At 41.5% G+C, this 15,742-nt stretch overlaps 3 protein-coding genes across 7 annotated transcripts in view; 1 reads left to right on the top strand and 2 right to left on the bottom strand.

Annotated features, from left to right (window-relative positions):
- Positions 1-7,592, bottom strand: part of LOC6525597 (mucin-5AC) — a 39,233-nt gene extending 31,641 nt beyond the window's left edge. For 3 of the 4 annotated variants that reach the window (XM_002101396.3, XM_015190895.2, XM_015190896.2), the window contains exon 1: positions 5,388-5,685. The gene's annotated coding sequence lies outside the window, so the exon portion shown is untranslated. Of the gene's footprint in view, positions 1-5,387; positions 5,686-7,107 lie in introns of those variants that run through there. The other variant, XM_039373359.1, reaches the window with a different exon arrangement.
- Positions 7,593-12,551: 4,959 nt separating this feature from the next.
- On the top strand, positions 12,552-14,039 carry LOC6525598 (ketimine reductase mu-crystallin). Of its 2 annotated transcripts, XM_002101397.3 has the most exons (3): positions 12,556-13,507; positions 13,568-13,765; positions 13,857-14,039. In XM_002101397.3, exons 1-3 carry the CDS (start codon positions 12,706-12,708, stop codon positions 13,928-13,930), a joined length of 1,074 nt encoding a protein of 357 aa, XP_002101433.1. In that variant the 5' UTR covers positions 12,556-12,705; the 3' UTR covers positions 13,931-14,039. The 2 variants fall into 2 exon arrangements, with proteins under 2 accessions (XP_015046383.1, XP_002101433.1); XM_015190897.2 differs by having other exon boundaries at positions 12,552-13,507; positions 13,568-14,039.
- Positions 13,753-15,601, bottom strand: LOC6525599 (GATOR complex protein NPRL2). Its single transcript, XM_002101398.4, has 3 exons — positions 15,292-15,601; positions 14,722-15,228; positions 13,753-14,653 (listed from the first exon to the last, which is right to left on the bottom strand). Exons 1-3 carry the CDS (start codon positions 15,466-15,468, stop codon positions 14,099-14,101), a joined length of 1,239 nt encoding a protein of 412 aa, XP_002101434.1. The 5' UTR covers positions 15,469-15,601; the 3' UTR covers positions 13,753-14,098.
- Positions 15,602-15,742: the final 141 nt, after the last annotated feature.

The raw sequence follows: 15,742 nt of genomic DNA on the forward strand, positions 1-15,742 counted from the left end.
GGACGAGGTGGAGGGGGTGGTGCTGGGTGGTGCTGGGTGGTGCTGTGCGGTGGGTGAGAGGTCAGCGGTGGTTCACGGAGGCGTCAACTAGCCACTCACAAAGTGATTGGATCCCGATCGATTCGGTCAGATAAAATAAACAAAAGCAAGTCAGGCCAAGCAAAACCACTGGCGAGCTGCGATTCGAAAGTGAAAGCCACACAAAGCGCGGGTTCAGTGGTTCAGTGGTTCTGGGCTGGGTTGTGGGTCAAAAGGCGAAGCTGGTCCGGCGAGGATTCAGCAAGTGGAAAATACAGCATTCAAATATATAGGAAATATATAAGAAAAATATATATAATATTTGATATAACTAAAACGCTGCCTAAAAGTAAATTGCAGTCTAAGTTTTCTGAATAACTATGACATCTATAATAAATATGTAAATAAGTAATGTATAATAAGATTTATATACATGCTTATAAATATTTTAACATGGTACAAAAGTATCTACAGCATAAAAGTTGCACTTCTAATACAAAGTCAGTAATATTCAAAGCTGACTAAATATTAGTTACATTCAAAGCTGGTTCGTTTAATCCCCTTTAACCTCGGCACATAAATACCCTGAGGTGTCTGAAACACCGCTTGCGCCATCCAGCACCACCCTGCACCACCCTGCACCACCCTGCACCCCCCTGCACCACCTGACACCACCTGACACTAACCCTGACCCAACCTTGCACCGTCAATCAGCCAAGTGAATGCCAGACAACGCGCATTTGGATCTCCCCTATCATCGAATCTTCTATCGGCGACACCAGCGATCGATTGAACCGCCCCGACTTGCACCACTGAACCACCGAACCGAACCGCCGCCAAACTGAACCACCGCGGGCAAATAGAGCATAGCCATGCCGAATGTTTGGCCAACTGTGTCTGCGCGAAAATTTGAAAGTAATACTTGGTTGCTCCAAAGGAAATATATACTATGCATGCAAACGTTAGAAGTGGAAATTAAGAGATCATTAAAACAAGACATGAATTGTTCTGAATTTTTCACTTTCAACGATTGTTAGCTAATCCAACTAAAGATTAAAAGTGTGGCATATAAAGATTAAACTATCTTAAGAAAATGCTAAAGCGCTTTGTGTAACTTGTTGCCCCAAAGTAAGTGACCTGAGCGAGTGTGGTGCGTCCTTCTATAGCAGCGATGGGGGTGGAGACTTCTCGAACAGCTTGACCCACGCCACCTTATGTCTAGATTTAAATGCCTTAGTTTGCGAGGCATGTGGCGCGAGGTCTTGACATTGTACCTTGAGCATTGTCATGATTTGTTGTCATCAGCGGGCTGCAAATGAAAAGCTGCCAAAGCAAATCAAATGGCAAATAGCAAACAGCAAACAGCAAACAGTGAACAGCAAACAGTGAACACCAGACGGCAAACACCAAACACCAAACTGCTAATAGCAAATTGTTTTGCCAGCTTGAAGGCATGGCCATCCAGCATCGGACGTCTCCACACCCAGTGGGCGTTACACACATGTGCTTGTTGCTCCACTTTATGCTAGATCTATGCACTTTTTTAGTTTTATTTTTCTAACGTGAGTCATGGGAGCGACTGGGAGCGTGTGTGTGTGTTAATGTTTAAAAGGAAAAACCTCAAAACACAAGCCCAATAGGAAAATGAAAATGAAAAACCAAAGGGGCTGTGCGGAAAATGCAATTGCACAAGACGGCAGCGCGGCAACGGAAAATTGATAAACCAAATGACGCGCTTGAGTGGTTGTTGTTGCCTGTTGCCCGTGGTGGTTGCGCCATGGAAATTCTTGCCAAGGTTCATTTAGCCGAACATGCCTGCGCCTTGCTTTAATTAAACTTTTGCCCACTAAATGTTTTACTTTTCGCATGGCGGTGCCTCTCAGTGGCTCGCTAGCTGCTAGGTGGTTCAATGCAGTGGTGCAGTGATGCAGTGGTGCAGTGGTTTCGCCTGCGGCCACCCTTTGATGTCGCCCAAAACGGGGCGCGAGCCATAAATGAGACATCCCACCAGCGAACACATGGCATCGCATATTGCACAATCCACTAATTAAAATGTACAAAATCGTTTGGAAAATGTGGGTGGAAATTGCATTGTTTGCAGCTGTGACATCTTCTCAATTGCCCAGTTAGTAACACATTCTGCTGTGGCATCAATCTAAAAATAGGAATCACATCAATACGAGTAATGCATTTTGTAGTTAATGCATCATTTTGTTGAATAACCTTAGAGAACCTTCCATTTTAAACTACAATAAAATTCGTATGTCTGCCAGCATTTCACAATTTTGTTTAAATATTTTTTAAATATGTATAATTATTTGTGCTCAGCAAAATGTTAACATTTCGTTGTCACATTTCTTAGTTTCAAAGTTTCAGAACAAAAAGTAAGTAAGTAAAATCCAAGTAAGCTGTGCTACATATTTTCAGCTTAATATAAGCTCCGGAGTTACCCAATCGGTTAATGGCTTTTGTTTTGTTACCATTATGGCAGCTACCTGGATGTGGCACTTTGTCATCTTGCAGTGGCATTTCGGAGACGCGAGCACTCAGCGCCGACACTTTGTGGCATGTGGCATGTGGGCGAAGCTTATCTTTTTGCTGAGGGCCCAGACTCGCAGTTCCTGCAAGATAAACATGGCCAAGGTGTCCGCAACTTGCGGCTCTCGCCATAATTACAAGAAGCTGTTGTCGTCGTCGGCTTTTGGCCAGCAAAGCAGCAAAAGCAACAAGGCAGCAAAAGCAACAAGGCAACAAAAGCAACAAAGCAGCAGCCAAAAGTCAGTCGGACAGCGAAAGAAAAACGGGAAAGGGAAGCAGACCTGCAATACTCTTCCTTGAAAAAAGTGTTAACCCAAAAGTAAAGCAGAAACTTGCAAGAGCTGCGTCAAAATCAAACAAAGAACATAAAACAGTGAGTCCTCTTTAATGACTTTGTAAATATGTTCAACTCCTTCAACAAGTAGATATACCTTGTGTAAGGGTATGCAAAGCAGAAATAGCCACCGCGGCAGCGAGAAAAAATAAAGTTTGCAATAAGTTTTGGCTTACAAATTTGCCAAACAATGCAGATCGCTGGGCACGACGTTGGCTCTTTTTCAAGTTGGCCCAGAGTCACCAGATCTCTGGACTGAAGACTCTCGACTCTGGCGACTTGCAACTGGCGACTTGCAACTTGCAACTTGGTGGATCGGGACTAACGACTCCTCGAGTGGATGATGGAACTATTTTGCTCGTGTGTGTATGTGTGAGTGCCGGCAATTATGGTTGCAGCGACTTGGGGATTCGATCGCACTCGACTCGTGCCACGCGTCCGCATTTACAAGACCAACAAATTATGGGGAATCCCCCCTGCAGCACGGAGTCCATCACATCTGCTGCTGCAATCTCTGCGCATCTCATCGCATCAGATTGACTGCCGAACGGAAGACTTCGGAAAGAGGTCACATCTATCTGGACTCCTTTCCCAATATTTAAAGTGCTTTTACCATTTTAAAAGGACTCTCTTGCAGAGCTTTTCGCATGTAAGGGGGTTCTACTGTAGGCAGCGGCTAACTTTAATGTATAGTCTCACATCGCAGGCAAAGACAAAAAAAAGGGTTCGCTGAGCTGCGAAATGGAGCAACATTTGTTCATTTTTCGTTTGCATTTATTGTGAAGTTAAAAAAGTTTGCAAACTTTTGCGGTTGGCGATTTATTTTCGGTGGTTATTTTTTTTCTTGTTGTTGTTGTTGTTGTTTTCTGTGGCAGGTTCACAGCGAACACGATCAGAGTGAAAGAGAGGGGCGACGGAGAGTGAGGAAGATGGAGGGGGGCAGAGCGGGACACAGGTAACGGGAAACTGTCCAAGTTATCCAGTTATCCATGTGCCTCACGCAGCAGTCGAAACGAGAGCAAAAGTAGCCACCGACATCGCTTGTTGCGCTGCATGTTGGCGCTGCACTGAGAGAAAATTCTACCGCATTTCGAAATGTTATTTCAGCTTTAATATATGTATATAAATAGTGTCTTGATACGAGCATTATATATTTTATATACTTTTTTTCTAAATAGTGTGGTATATTAAATTTGTTACATGGGATAATTCTAAGCTTGATAAATAATGCACATATATCTAATATATTTTAGATTTTTCTAAAGTGTTTAATGCTTTTTCTATGCCCAATAATGATATTCTAGATTAATCCTAGTTCGCACTTTTTGTTTACAGTGTGCTTTACCGACTGCTTTTCGCTTTTTGTTTTCTTAGCAGTTTAGCGCCCGCCGTCCATGATTGTCCCCATGCCCCACTCAGGCCAGACCCCCCCCCCCCCTCCTTCACCCTCCCCGCATCCGCCGCAGCCACTCCCCCCGCTGCGGCCGCCCCCTTTTGGAGGAGTGTGTCCACGTACCAACATTGGCCTAATGTTGCACATTGTGTGCTGAGCCTGATCTTGTTTATTATGCAAGAAAGCTGCCAAAGTGAGCCAAAGCCGAGCGACACACCGATATATAGCTATATGCGCTATATATATATATACATATGTACACATGTATGTATGTACATATAGCGTAAGGCAAACGGCAACAATCGCAGAAAGTCAATTTACAAAAAATTCAATCGAACAAAGTGCTGAAGACTCTTGACCAGCGACAAGAGAAATGGGAAGTTATGGGCACATGACCGGGTTGTGTCGCAATTATGTATATCGCCGTGATCACCGAAAACGTAATGCGGCAAACAATACAATACGTTTGTAGATCGCAAATAGTTCCTACCGGGATAAAGCCAAAATAGTTAGGTATTCGATACATGTATAAGATATTGACTTTATTACAAACTGTCTCAAAGGAAAAGTTCTAGTTAAAAGAAATTAAATTTCAAACCAATGATATACAAAGTAAGCATATATTGAATATCAGCATAAAATAAGAAATATTTTCATATTCCAGTGTATATATAAATATATGAATATTATGCAAATTATGAGATTAAACAAAGCATATGTACTCCAGACAACACGAATTAACAATAAATAATTAACTTGAACCCGAAATATTTTAGAATTCCCAAAACGAGTTCGCTATTGTTGCAATATTTATGAGAGTAACAAATGTAAAACCATATTTCAAAATATAAATATATACTATTTAAAGCAAATTGCGTTTCAAATTTCGTAGCCTCTCAACAATTGAATTCCTGTTGTTCAAATATTGTTGTATTTGTTAACACACTTTTTGTTGCATGCAATTAAACACTTGTAATAATTTGTTTGGGTTTTGAAATTCTAAAAAGGTAGCCATCACTTTCACATGCGCACAACACTCTGTCCATATAAAGTGGCTAATTTCTGGGCCTGTATCATCATCACTCTTATGTGTATTACGCATACCTTTTGCTAATTTATGGCTTGTTTCACTGGATGCACCTTGTTTTTATCATATATTTTTATGACCGATCGGCTGGCGAAAAAACCCAAAAAAAATCACTGCTTTATTGCTGATAAACATGACATTTGAAATCAGTGCATGCCCAGTACCGTGTACCGTTAGTGATTGAAATCGATCGACTTATTTGATTATATTCACAATTTTCATTTGGGATTTTCGAAAATAACCGCCGTCGGAAAACGGTTGAGCGATTTAAATAGCTGTAAATGGCTCCGCACAGCGCGCACTTTGAATTGCGACTGATCGCTGCGAATCGCTGATAAAGCACAGACGGTACGATGTGGAATGGAACGGCTGAACGAGCGGAATGGATGGCATGGAATGGCACATTTGCTGCCGCAGCACAGCCGCAAAGTGGGCGGCATTCTGCGCGTAGGCCTAAATGTTAATGCAATTTGCTTTATGCGCATATGAAACAACGCAATCGTCGATGATCGAGGGTCTGGAATTTTTGTAAGTTTTTTCACTGATTTTCCGGGGGCTACAGCAACAACAGCCACACACAACCGAAACGAAACGAATCGAATTGAATTGAATCGAATCACTATCACCACTATAACCACCGACTGACGCTGTTCTTTTGTGACATATGGAAGTGGGTCGGGTCAAGAGGTAAGTGCCTAAGTTGCTCTTTAATGCCGCCAAGCTGCCAACTTGTGGTCACTGCTCACCCGATCCCCTTTTCACTCCACCGGATGGATGGATGGGGCCGAGAGTTGGGCAAGCGATGGGGTAATCCCGAATCCGAAAGACCCATAAATAGGGAAGGTGTTCAGGGAGCATTACGAAACGTATTCTAATGATTTACTCAAATTTTTCCAATTGTATTTAATTCAAAAATGTATGAAGCTATGAAACATATTATAATTTAAATTGAATTTTGGGAACTGCGTTGAATTCAACAATTAAAATCTATTTAGCGAAGTAATATAAAAATATTATAAAATCTTTATTTTTATTTAAACTACTCCATCATGCCTTAAATTTACACTTATGTATATCCCACAATTTAAGGCAATTAGTATACTTATTGAAATGCTGTTTTTATTCATTCATTAAGTGCTTGAAATATTTCAGACAGCGTTTCTAATTTGCATAAATTTATACATTTTATGAGCCTTTATAACATCATTCCTGCATTTAGAGAAAATAGCAACTGAAAGTTATGTTTCTTCAGTTATGAGTCTTAAAACATAACAACTCTGAGATTATCCATAAATGATGGCATTCTGAAAATGAATTGTTAGAACTGAACTTGTGAAGACGACCTTGCCTTGATTCCGCCACTCGGCCATCCTTCAGTCCAACCGGACTTCCTCCTCCCGAAGACCATAAATGCAGACACCTATAACACATATAGTATATGGAACCAAGGCAGTGGGTTCTGGTTCTTTCATGGGCAAGGTCGTCTTTCTTCCATCGAGATGGTTGCGGTTCAGTGGGATCGGAAGTGTTTTACTGCCACTAATCCAAAGTTAAAGCCAAAGCCAAGTCCAACTCAGCGTTGCAGAACTGCAGCCAAATCGGCCAGTTAGCAAACATAAACATATAAAATATACATATATGCTGTATATCTTAATATGCCCCCATTTTTATGAGCGATGTTTTGCGACGCATTTGAGTTGTGTTTGAATATGATTAAGCCAAAATTAATCAGCTTACCTCAATCGCCGGATTCAGCCGCTAACAGAACAGGTTCAATTTTCAAATAAAATTATTTTGTTGTTTTACTTATTTGCACTTTATTTTTGGAATTCCTTCGACTGCACCATAAACAAATTTAATTCATTAGCATATAAGAATTTGTTGTTTCTCTCGCTTCGCTTCGCTTTCTTTGATTATTAATATTATTATTATTATTTGTGGCTGCTGCTGTTGTTGAATTTCATAATACCACGATGTACAGAATCTTATAAATTACCAATTGCACAAAAACAAAAAGGAGTACAAAAAAAAATTGGCAAATCAGAACAAATCATTAGCGAATAAATGTGATTTACCCCTTTCTATACTATAACAAGTATATATTGATAAATTTGATCAATTCATAGTCACTTCACCACACAACCGCCAAGTTTTTGAACGTTTCTGCAGCCCGTTTGATTATGGTTTTTGGCCGGGCTCAAAAGGCGAGAGGAGGAAATTCGTCAGCTCTGGCCAAAAGCGAAACACTGACTGACTGCCTGATAAAAGCCAAGCCGAGTTCAACCGAAAAATCGCCGGCGAAGAAAACCGATCCCCCAAACGATCGTGGCTGAGACGACTGAAAAGCCAGTGGAACGACTGAAAGCCAAGTTGGTGGAAACGAAACGCGGCCTAAACTCAATGGCTAGGGGGAAGGGGTGTGTGTGGAAGGGGGGGTCTGAAATATGCTAATCATAGGCCTCTGAAATATTAGGCCCTGGATTAGTCAGTGGGCGTACGAAAAAGGCAGCAGAAATAAGTCGAGCAGTTGAGGTGCAGCAATTGCAGCCATAAAGACTCATGAAGGGCCGGCGCATAAATTTCAGGCCCAAAATGGAAAAAAATACTACTCAGTAACTTGGCATAAGTGCATTTTGCATTTTTAAGACCTGCAAGTACTCCACACAAAAACGGCTTTACTGAAAATGTGATAAAGTAAACATATGTTCTTCCTCAACAAAAATAAGTCGATTGTAAGCGGTAATCTATTTGCATTTTATTTTCATAACATTAACTTTGTGAACTAAACGCAATAAATATTTAAATTTTTGTATGTTACAATATTACTTTTAGTATGATAGTTTTCAGGAAATGTTATTGCTAAAATGTAGTCAAATCGAATTCAATTTGTTTCTGCTTTTTAAGCCCTTCTATTCGATTTGCATTTTTATAATTATAGCATTAGCATGTCTAAAATAAAATAAATATGGAAATCGGTGTATTATTGATTTTCCATAAATTTGGATTTTCAGAAAACACATTTCGAATAATATAAAAGCAGTTTAGAAACCCATTACTAAAACCAGCTTCAACTTATGTTGATTTGAAGTCCACTTTGCATTTGTATTATTCTAGCATACAGATATTGAAAATAGCACCCTTAAAGGCTAATGTTTAATTTATTTCATGTAATACTTGCTGTACTAATATGATTTTAAGAAAATATCTTTCGAATATGTAGTCGATTTCGATCGAACTACCTAAACAAGCTCCAATTTATGTTGATGTTGTGTCCAATTTGCATTTTTATCATTCTAGCATTCCAATGCTCCACGCAAAGTGCACAGACGGAAGTTGTAAAAATGTATCGCAGAAAAGCGTACATAGTCCGATAAAAAAGGGGGAAAATAAAACAATCCAATAATCGAAATCATTAGACAAAGGCGAACTAAGGCAATGCCTGCAGTGAGTTCGACAACAATAACAAGAAACAATACTTGCCGATCGAATCTAATTGGGGGTGCAGGAGGATGGTGGGGGGTGGCAGGGAGTTGGCTGGCAGAGGGGTGGAGGGGGTGTGGGGGCTGCTCGGTGAAGTCCATTGGGTGCGGCGCCAACGCTTAAACATAACGGCACAATTATAGTCGTCGTCAGATATGTGCACACATATATTTCGGCACTGGAAAAAAATGATTGTCTATTTGATGGTCATTAGAAAAAGGATTACTGAACCAAATTGTTCATACAATTAAATAAGTATTGCGACAAGCTATATATTATATTTAATGATTTTTATATACAATTAAATTACTCTTTTCAAGTTAGTTAAATAATTTTTTTTAATTTTTATATAATTATGTGCTGATATTTGTAATATAATTAGAGTAATTCCATATTGGGTGTTTTATATGTCCCAATTAGAATTTCCATATTCTATAGCTCTCTTTTGGGCAACGATTGCTTAAGAATCAGAGAACTGCAGAGAGCCACCGGCACTCTGAGTGCACCCGCTAAAATAATACTAAATACTAAATAATACTAAATACTTAATACTAAATAATACCAAATAATACCAAAAAATAAGTGCCCTCCTCTGCGCTTCTCAAAAGTCCTACATAAGCAAACCACTTTTTCGATGTTTTTCAAAAAAAAAAATACTAAAAGTGAGTGAGTGGTGCAGTGATTTTATGTGGCAGCAGAGGATATCCATAAAGTGATTTCGACCTACTGGAGGAAGTGCCTGAGCTAGCTATTTCTCAGTTTCTCAGGAGCTACAACCAGCTGTCTGCTCTGACGTGGAAGAGAGGAGAGCTTAAGGAAAGGGGTGAGTACTGGGGAGAAATGGAGAGGGACGCTTAGCTTTCTGACTTTTAGCTGTGGCTGCTTTTTTTTTTTTTATCATTTTTAAATGAAAAATTATACATTTAAAAAGTTAAATATGAGATGCAAATATTAACAATTTTAACGAAGCAAATAATATCAATCAATCAAATAATGATCAAATATATAAAAAGGAATTTTATATTTCGTGTTGTTTTAATTTTTGTAAAATTAAATGCAAAAAAGAAGCTATCTACAGATTTTGGGCATAATCTATTTTGTTTTTCGGTAATTATGTTACCACAAACACTCGAGTGTTTACGAGACATTTCATATGATAGAATGATAATTCCCGTGAATTATAACCTAAATTACCAAAAGGTTTTTATGTTTAAACATTTAACATTTAAACATTTTTTTCACTGTGCACTTGCGCGGTAACAGTGCGCACATGTATATTATAATTTTAATATTTTTTCCATACAATTTTTCTATCTTTTTTGCCACATTCTCCAAGGACAAACAACATTTTAGTGAGCGACGACGTCGCCGGCGGCTAACGGCACAAACCCATTCCAAGATTGATCTACAAAATACGAACTACAAAATACAAAATACGGGGTACAAAATGCGAGATACAAAATGCGAAACTTCAGCACCGAGTTTTTCGCGCCGGCAGACTTTCCTTTTTCTAACCTATGTATGTACGTGTGTGCGCTAGTGTGAGTGTGTATCTGTGTGGGCCAAGTGTGCGGGCGCGCACTAAAACAATAACAAATTTAAACTAAGCGCAAAAATAAGGCAGTAAAAAATTAAAATCCAGCTCCGCAAAGAAAAGGTGTGGCAACGTTCTGTTTCTGTGTGTGGCTAGTAGACTATTGCCATTGCTATTACCATTACTATTAATATAACTATTACAGTTACAGGAATCGTTACCGTTACAGTTACACTTACAGTTTCCATTTCAAAAGCCGCCAGACAAAGTTGCAAAATTCGTTTTTCAGTAGCTCTTTTTTAAGATGGATTTTAAGCATCTATTTAAACCATTAAAAATAATAACTGAATATTGTTCAATTGGAAAAATGTACTTACTAAACGTTAAATGGTTAAAAAAGTCTTTAAATTGTATTTAAAATAAATAATTAAAATAAATAAAATAAAGTGCTTAAACATAATTCAATCAATTTTAAAAATTTCTTATCAAAACATAAAATATAAATATAAAATATAAATATAAAATATAATAAAAAATATAATAATATAATATAAAATATAAATATAAATATAAAAGTCAGTCTGTAACATTTTAGTTTCATTTTATGCAGTGTTAAAATCCTCAACTTCTTATTTACGTAGTTGGCCAATAAATTCGTCATTGATTTTGGCCCGCAAATTTATGCGCAGCGAGGCGAAATCCTTTTTGGCCATTAAGTTTTGGCGCTTGCCAAATCGTTCAGCAATTTATTCAAAGCGTCAGAGCGACAATTCACTTTTCGGATATGGATTCTTGGGATTGGAATTGGAATTGGAATAAGCTCAGAATCGGGGCGTTTTTCTTTTTTGTTATTTTGTTTGCTGCCGGTGTGGCTTTTGCGCAATGCCAAAATTTATGGCCAACCACTTACCCGCCAGCAAGGTCAGAACACTCAGAAGTGCTGCTGCTGGTGGTTCTGCAAGTTCTGTTCGTTCTGTTGGTTCATTTGGTTCTTTTGGTTCTGGTGGTGCCACCGCCGAGTTTCCAGGAGTGGGGCATGCAACAGGTCACCGCGATAAACCAGGAGCCGCTCCAATGAGTCAGCAGCAGCTCGACTTTGATTTGTTGCACTTGGGGGGCGCATATAAATCAGGCAGCAACTGCACATTCCCAAGGCCGCCACCACCTAACCACACAGGCCCATGCACTCGAAAGAAAAGTATAGCTCATCCCGTTGTATATTTCGAAAGCCTTAAAAAATTCCATTTATTTAGGTAGCATTTTAGTATCATAAATTAACGCAAAACTACTCCTTGTATACATATAAAATAATGAAAAGCTTCCCAAATTTCTCACTGTGTACAATCCTAGCCGTTTTGTATGACTGACAGAATAGGTAGCTATTTGGAAGAACTCGAAATGACATTGTCGAAGTGCGACATATTTCGCGCAGTGCATTGAAACCCATGAAGCAGCCGCGCAAAGGTCAAGTCAAGTGAAATTGGTTGGGAAAAAGGCGAGAAAGCAGGCGACGGAGGCGCACAGTGAAGAAATTATGTCAAAATTTGAATTAGCAGTTGGGAAAATAAAATGGCGCGAGCAGAAAGACAATGGCGGTGCATAAATTAATTTTCCTATCAGCTGCAGCCTCGGAAAAGTGCATTCGCTTTTCACTTTCGTGTCGGCTGCTGCGACTCTGAATTGGATTGCTCTGGGTGGGATTGGATTGGATTGAAGTGGAGTGAAGTGAAGTGAAGTGGACGGGTTGTGTGGGCTGTGGTTCAGTTTCCAGCTGTTCGCGAGAATCGCTTTGGGGCCGATAAAGCCGTTGACAGAAGCGGTTTCCCTTTTTCGCGCTGCGGTTTCGCCCTTGGCGTGCGGTGAAAATGCATTTTCCCAGCGCTGCCGAAGAATGGGGAAAACTGCATTAGAAATGAGGAAAAACAGTCGCCCGTGAAAATTGGTTTTTGGTTGGCTTTTCCCATTTCACATTTTATTTCGCTATTTAATGGTCTTTCCTGATTTCAGCTGGCCCTCAAACTTTTTTCTTTAAAATGTTTTATATTATTCAAAATGCTTACATTGCCCTTCAAATTTAAAATTTTAACGCTTTGCATTATACAAATAATCGACTGTTGGTTTCGATAAGTTTTAAATAAAATTAACGGCATTTTTTAGTACATTTATTAGCTTGAGTCAATAGTGCTGCTAAATTTCAAACTTTTCAAGCTTTTGTGCCCGAAAATTTACAAAATCCGATAAGAAACTCAGATCGGATAAGATACTAAGTTTGATTCCAATTATCGATCAGATTATTAATCTTTATTATTAATTTATTAACAATGAGCAGCTCTACACCAGCTTACTACAATGCGGATGCAGTGCGTCAGGTTCTCAGCTGGCCGCTGGTCAATAGAGCAGTGGAAACAGCACTTGTAGCTATAGTTAAGCAGGATGCGGAAACCCATCCGCAATCTACATCCTTTGCCTGCCAACCGAAGAGGAGTTTCACCGCTTGCGGCAAGGAACCAGGAAGGATTCTGTTCACCATGCCCGCCTATGTGGGCAACTACAGCCTGGAATCGCCAAAATCTCCTGGGGATGCCCAGCAGTCTCGCTCCACACTAGCCTGCAAGTTGGTGACCTCGTTCCGTGAGAATCCCGCTCGGGATCCCCCACTGCCCAGCATCCATGCCCATGTGTTGCTGTTCGACAATCAAACTGGTCAACTGTCGGCCATAATGGAGGGCACCGACTTGACCACCTGGCGCACTGTGTCCGCTTCACTGGTGGCCACCAAGTATCTGTACTTCAGGCGCTTTGGGTCGCAGGCGGAGCTGGAAAGGTCCATCAACGTGGCCATCGTGGGCTGTGGAGTCCAGGGGCAGCTCCATGCCGCCGCCTTTTGCGCTAACTTCCGGGTGAAGCAGCTCAATCTGTACAATCGCACGCTGGCAAAGGCTCAGGTTTTGGCGGACGAACTGCAGCGAACATTGGACACCGAAAGCGAAACCCAGGTTAAAGCTTGCTCAAGTGCTCACGAAGCTTGCCAGGATGCCGATGTCATCTGCATTGCCACGTACGCCAAGGAGTCGGTCATCCAGTTTGCGGATCTGAAAGCCAAACAGGGTGTTCATATTAATGGTAGGCCTGCTGTATTAAGGGAATAATAAGATACCTTCTCTTCTTAACTTTCAATTGTAGCTGTGGGAGCCGGCGAAGTTCACTTTTCGGAGCTGGCTCCAGACATTTACCACCAGGCCAAGGTCTACGTGGATTGCTATACCAATGCCGAGGCTGAATTGGTGGGGCTACCTGCTCCGATCACCGCTGAAGTGGGACAGATCATTCTCAGTGAAAACTACCCCAAGGAGACAGAAATCACCATCTTTCAATCCATGGGTGCGTTTTTATTAAGTTTACTTAACTATATGACTATCTCTGTCTTTTTCAAAGTTATACTCAAATTCACTTCACATTGTTTCTACTTAAGGCATGGCCTCGGAGGACGCCTGTGTGGCCCAGGCGGTTCATGATTGCATTCTCTCTGGCGCAAAAGATTCCTGATTGCTGGCCAGCTGGCAAATCAGATCCGGAACCAGCCCAAGCCAAACCACTGAATTCTTCAACTTGTACGTGTATATGTGTGTATATAAAAAAGCTATTGGAAACATAACAATCTATTCGCTTACAAACTACAACAAACCCAACCGGCTGGAGACGTCCATTCGGTCGTCACTTCCAGATCACAGTCACATTCGTGTCCTTCTCGATATCCCGCTCGATGGTGCAGGGCGAGAGACCCGTCTTGCAGCAGATCTCATCAAAGCTGATCAGCCCGGTGTACATCTTCTGTCGCCCGGAAGGCACTGAGCCCGTGAACACCGGGTACTTGTGGATGCAGCGAATGAATCGATGCTGTAGCCCGAAGATCACCATGCGTCGCTCGTCGATGTTGTGGTGCTGGGGGCACAATCGCTGGCAAATGGCTCGCAGAGTGACGCCGTGAGTCATCGAGGCGTAGAACTGAAAGATACGCTGCACACTGGGCAACGTTTTGTCCGGACGCAAAGCGACGTATTTCCGGCAGGCGCCGCTCAGCGATGCACTCTGGATGAGATGCTTTAGGTTCTGCGTCATGTACACGTTGCTGTACTTCAGGATGGGCAGCAGCTGGACGACCCCGTAGTAGACCAAATTCTGTATGCACGACTTGACCAGATCCGTTTCCACGTCCGCTTCGGCGGCAATGCGGGCAACATGGTTGATTCCATTTATATATGGCAGGATCTGGAGGAAACCATGAAATGAATTGAATGAATGAATGAAATGAAATTTGCATCAGGCATAGCCCGCACCTGTTGCGTGGTAAGGTCCCAGTTGTCCAGCGGAGCATCGCGCAGGTTCGCCAGAAGCAGGGGCACCATGTGATCCTTGACCGGCGGCGGGTCCGGCTTGTGCATGACAATCTTCAGGTAAATGGTGTTGTCGCCCTCAACAATGGTGGCCACCTTGCGCTCGTTAAGGTCCCGTAGTACAGTCTCGAAGATGTTCTGCAGGCGACGCTTGTCATTTTCGCGAGACAGGAAGCACGACTCCTCCTCCATCATTATGAGGTATTCGGACAGCTTCTTGACCACCGGCTCGTACTGGACGCTTCTGGCCCGCGAATCGCACACAAAGCATAGGTTGAATAGGAACGCATTCCGTGCGTACTTCTGCTGATCCTGGATGCCCACCGGATAGCCGACTATCTTCACGTCCATTGCGTTCACGGTGAGAATGCAGCGTTGAAGATGCTGCTTGGGTATGATGTAAACATTGATGGCATCAAACACATCCTTGGATATGTAGTTATCGGGAACCTGAGGAACGTGGATTCGAATTGAATTTAATTGTATTATCAGTACTCCTGGGAACCAGCTCACCTGGCAGCTTATCTTGCAGCCCGCCGTTGCATGGAATTCGCTGAGGAAGATGCACCGGATTTTGCCCTCCGTGCTGCCATGGGCTCCAACTGCTCCAGCTCCCGATCCGCTTGCTCCGTTCGTGACCACGCCCGCCGTTGTCGACGTCGCCGCCGCCTCGTTCGTATGGGAATGCATGTCGTCCACAGGTTTCCAGTATCACCGCATCCACATCCTCTGCTTCCAACAGCGGAGTGGACTCCAAAACATTAACAGCAAGTGGCACAATCAAATAACAGTGGCGAAATTCGCTGTAATGTTATGTTAAGCGATGCAGTTGTGTGCCCATAGCTTTAATGGAAAAAAATACATATACTACAATGTAAAAATTTTAACTACGCGCTTAACAAACTTAATTAAACGTATTACTATATTAAAGGCCTTATCCGATAAAATAAAAAGAAAGCACTTA

The sequence above is a fragment of the Drosophila yakuba genome, chromosome X (genome assembly GCF_016746365.2).
Source record: "Drosophila yakuba strain Tai18E2 chromosome X, Prin_Dyak_Tai18E2_2.1, whole genome shotgun sequence".
Taxonomy (NCBI): domain Eukaryota; kingdom Metazoa; phylum Arthropoda; class Insecta; order Diptera; family Drosophilidae; genus Drosophila; species Drosophila yakuba.

What these genes read in the sequence shown, in the direction of transcription:
- LOC6525598 (XM_015190897.2), top strand. Translation starts at nt 12,706, where the DNA reads ATGAGCAGCTCTACACCAGCTTACTACAATGCGGATGCAGTGCGTCAG. An exon ending in ACAGGGTGTTCATATTAATG is followed by an intron (nt 13,508 to 13,567) that starts GTAGGCCTGCTG and finishes TTTCAATTGTAG; the next exon opens with CTGTGGGAGCCGGCGAAGTT.
- LOC6525599 (XM_002101398.4), bottom strand. Translation starts at nt 15,468, where the DNA reads ATGCATTCCCATACGAACGAGGCGGCGGCGACGTCGACAACGGCGGGC. An exon ending in GCTGCAAGATAAGCTGCCAG is followed by an intron (nt 15,229 to 15,291) that starts GTGAGCTGGTTC and finishes CACGTTCCTCAG; the next exon opens with GTTCCCGATAACTACATATC. An exon ending in GGGACCTTACCACGCAACAG is followed by an intron (nt 14,654 to 14,721) that starts GTGCGGGCTATG and finishes GGTTTCCTCCAG; the next exon opens with ATCCTGCCATATATAAATGG.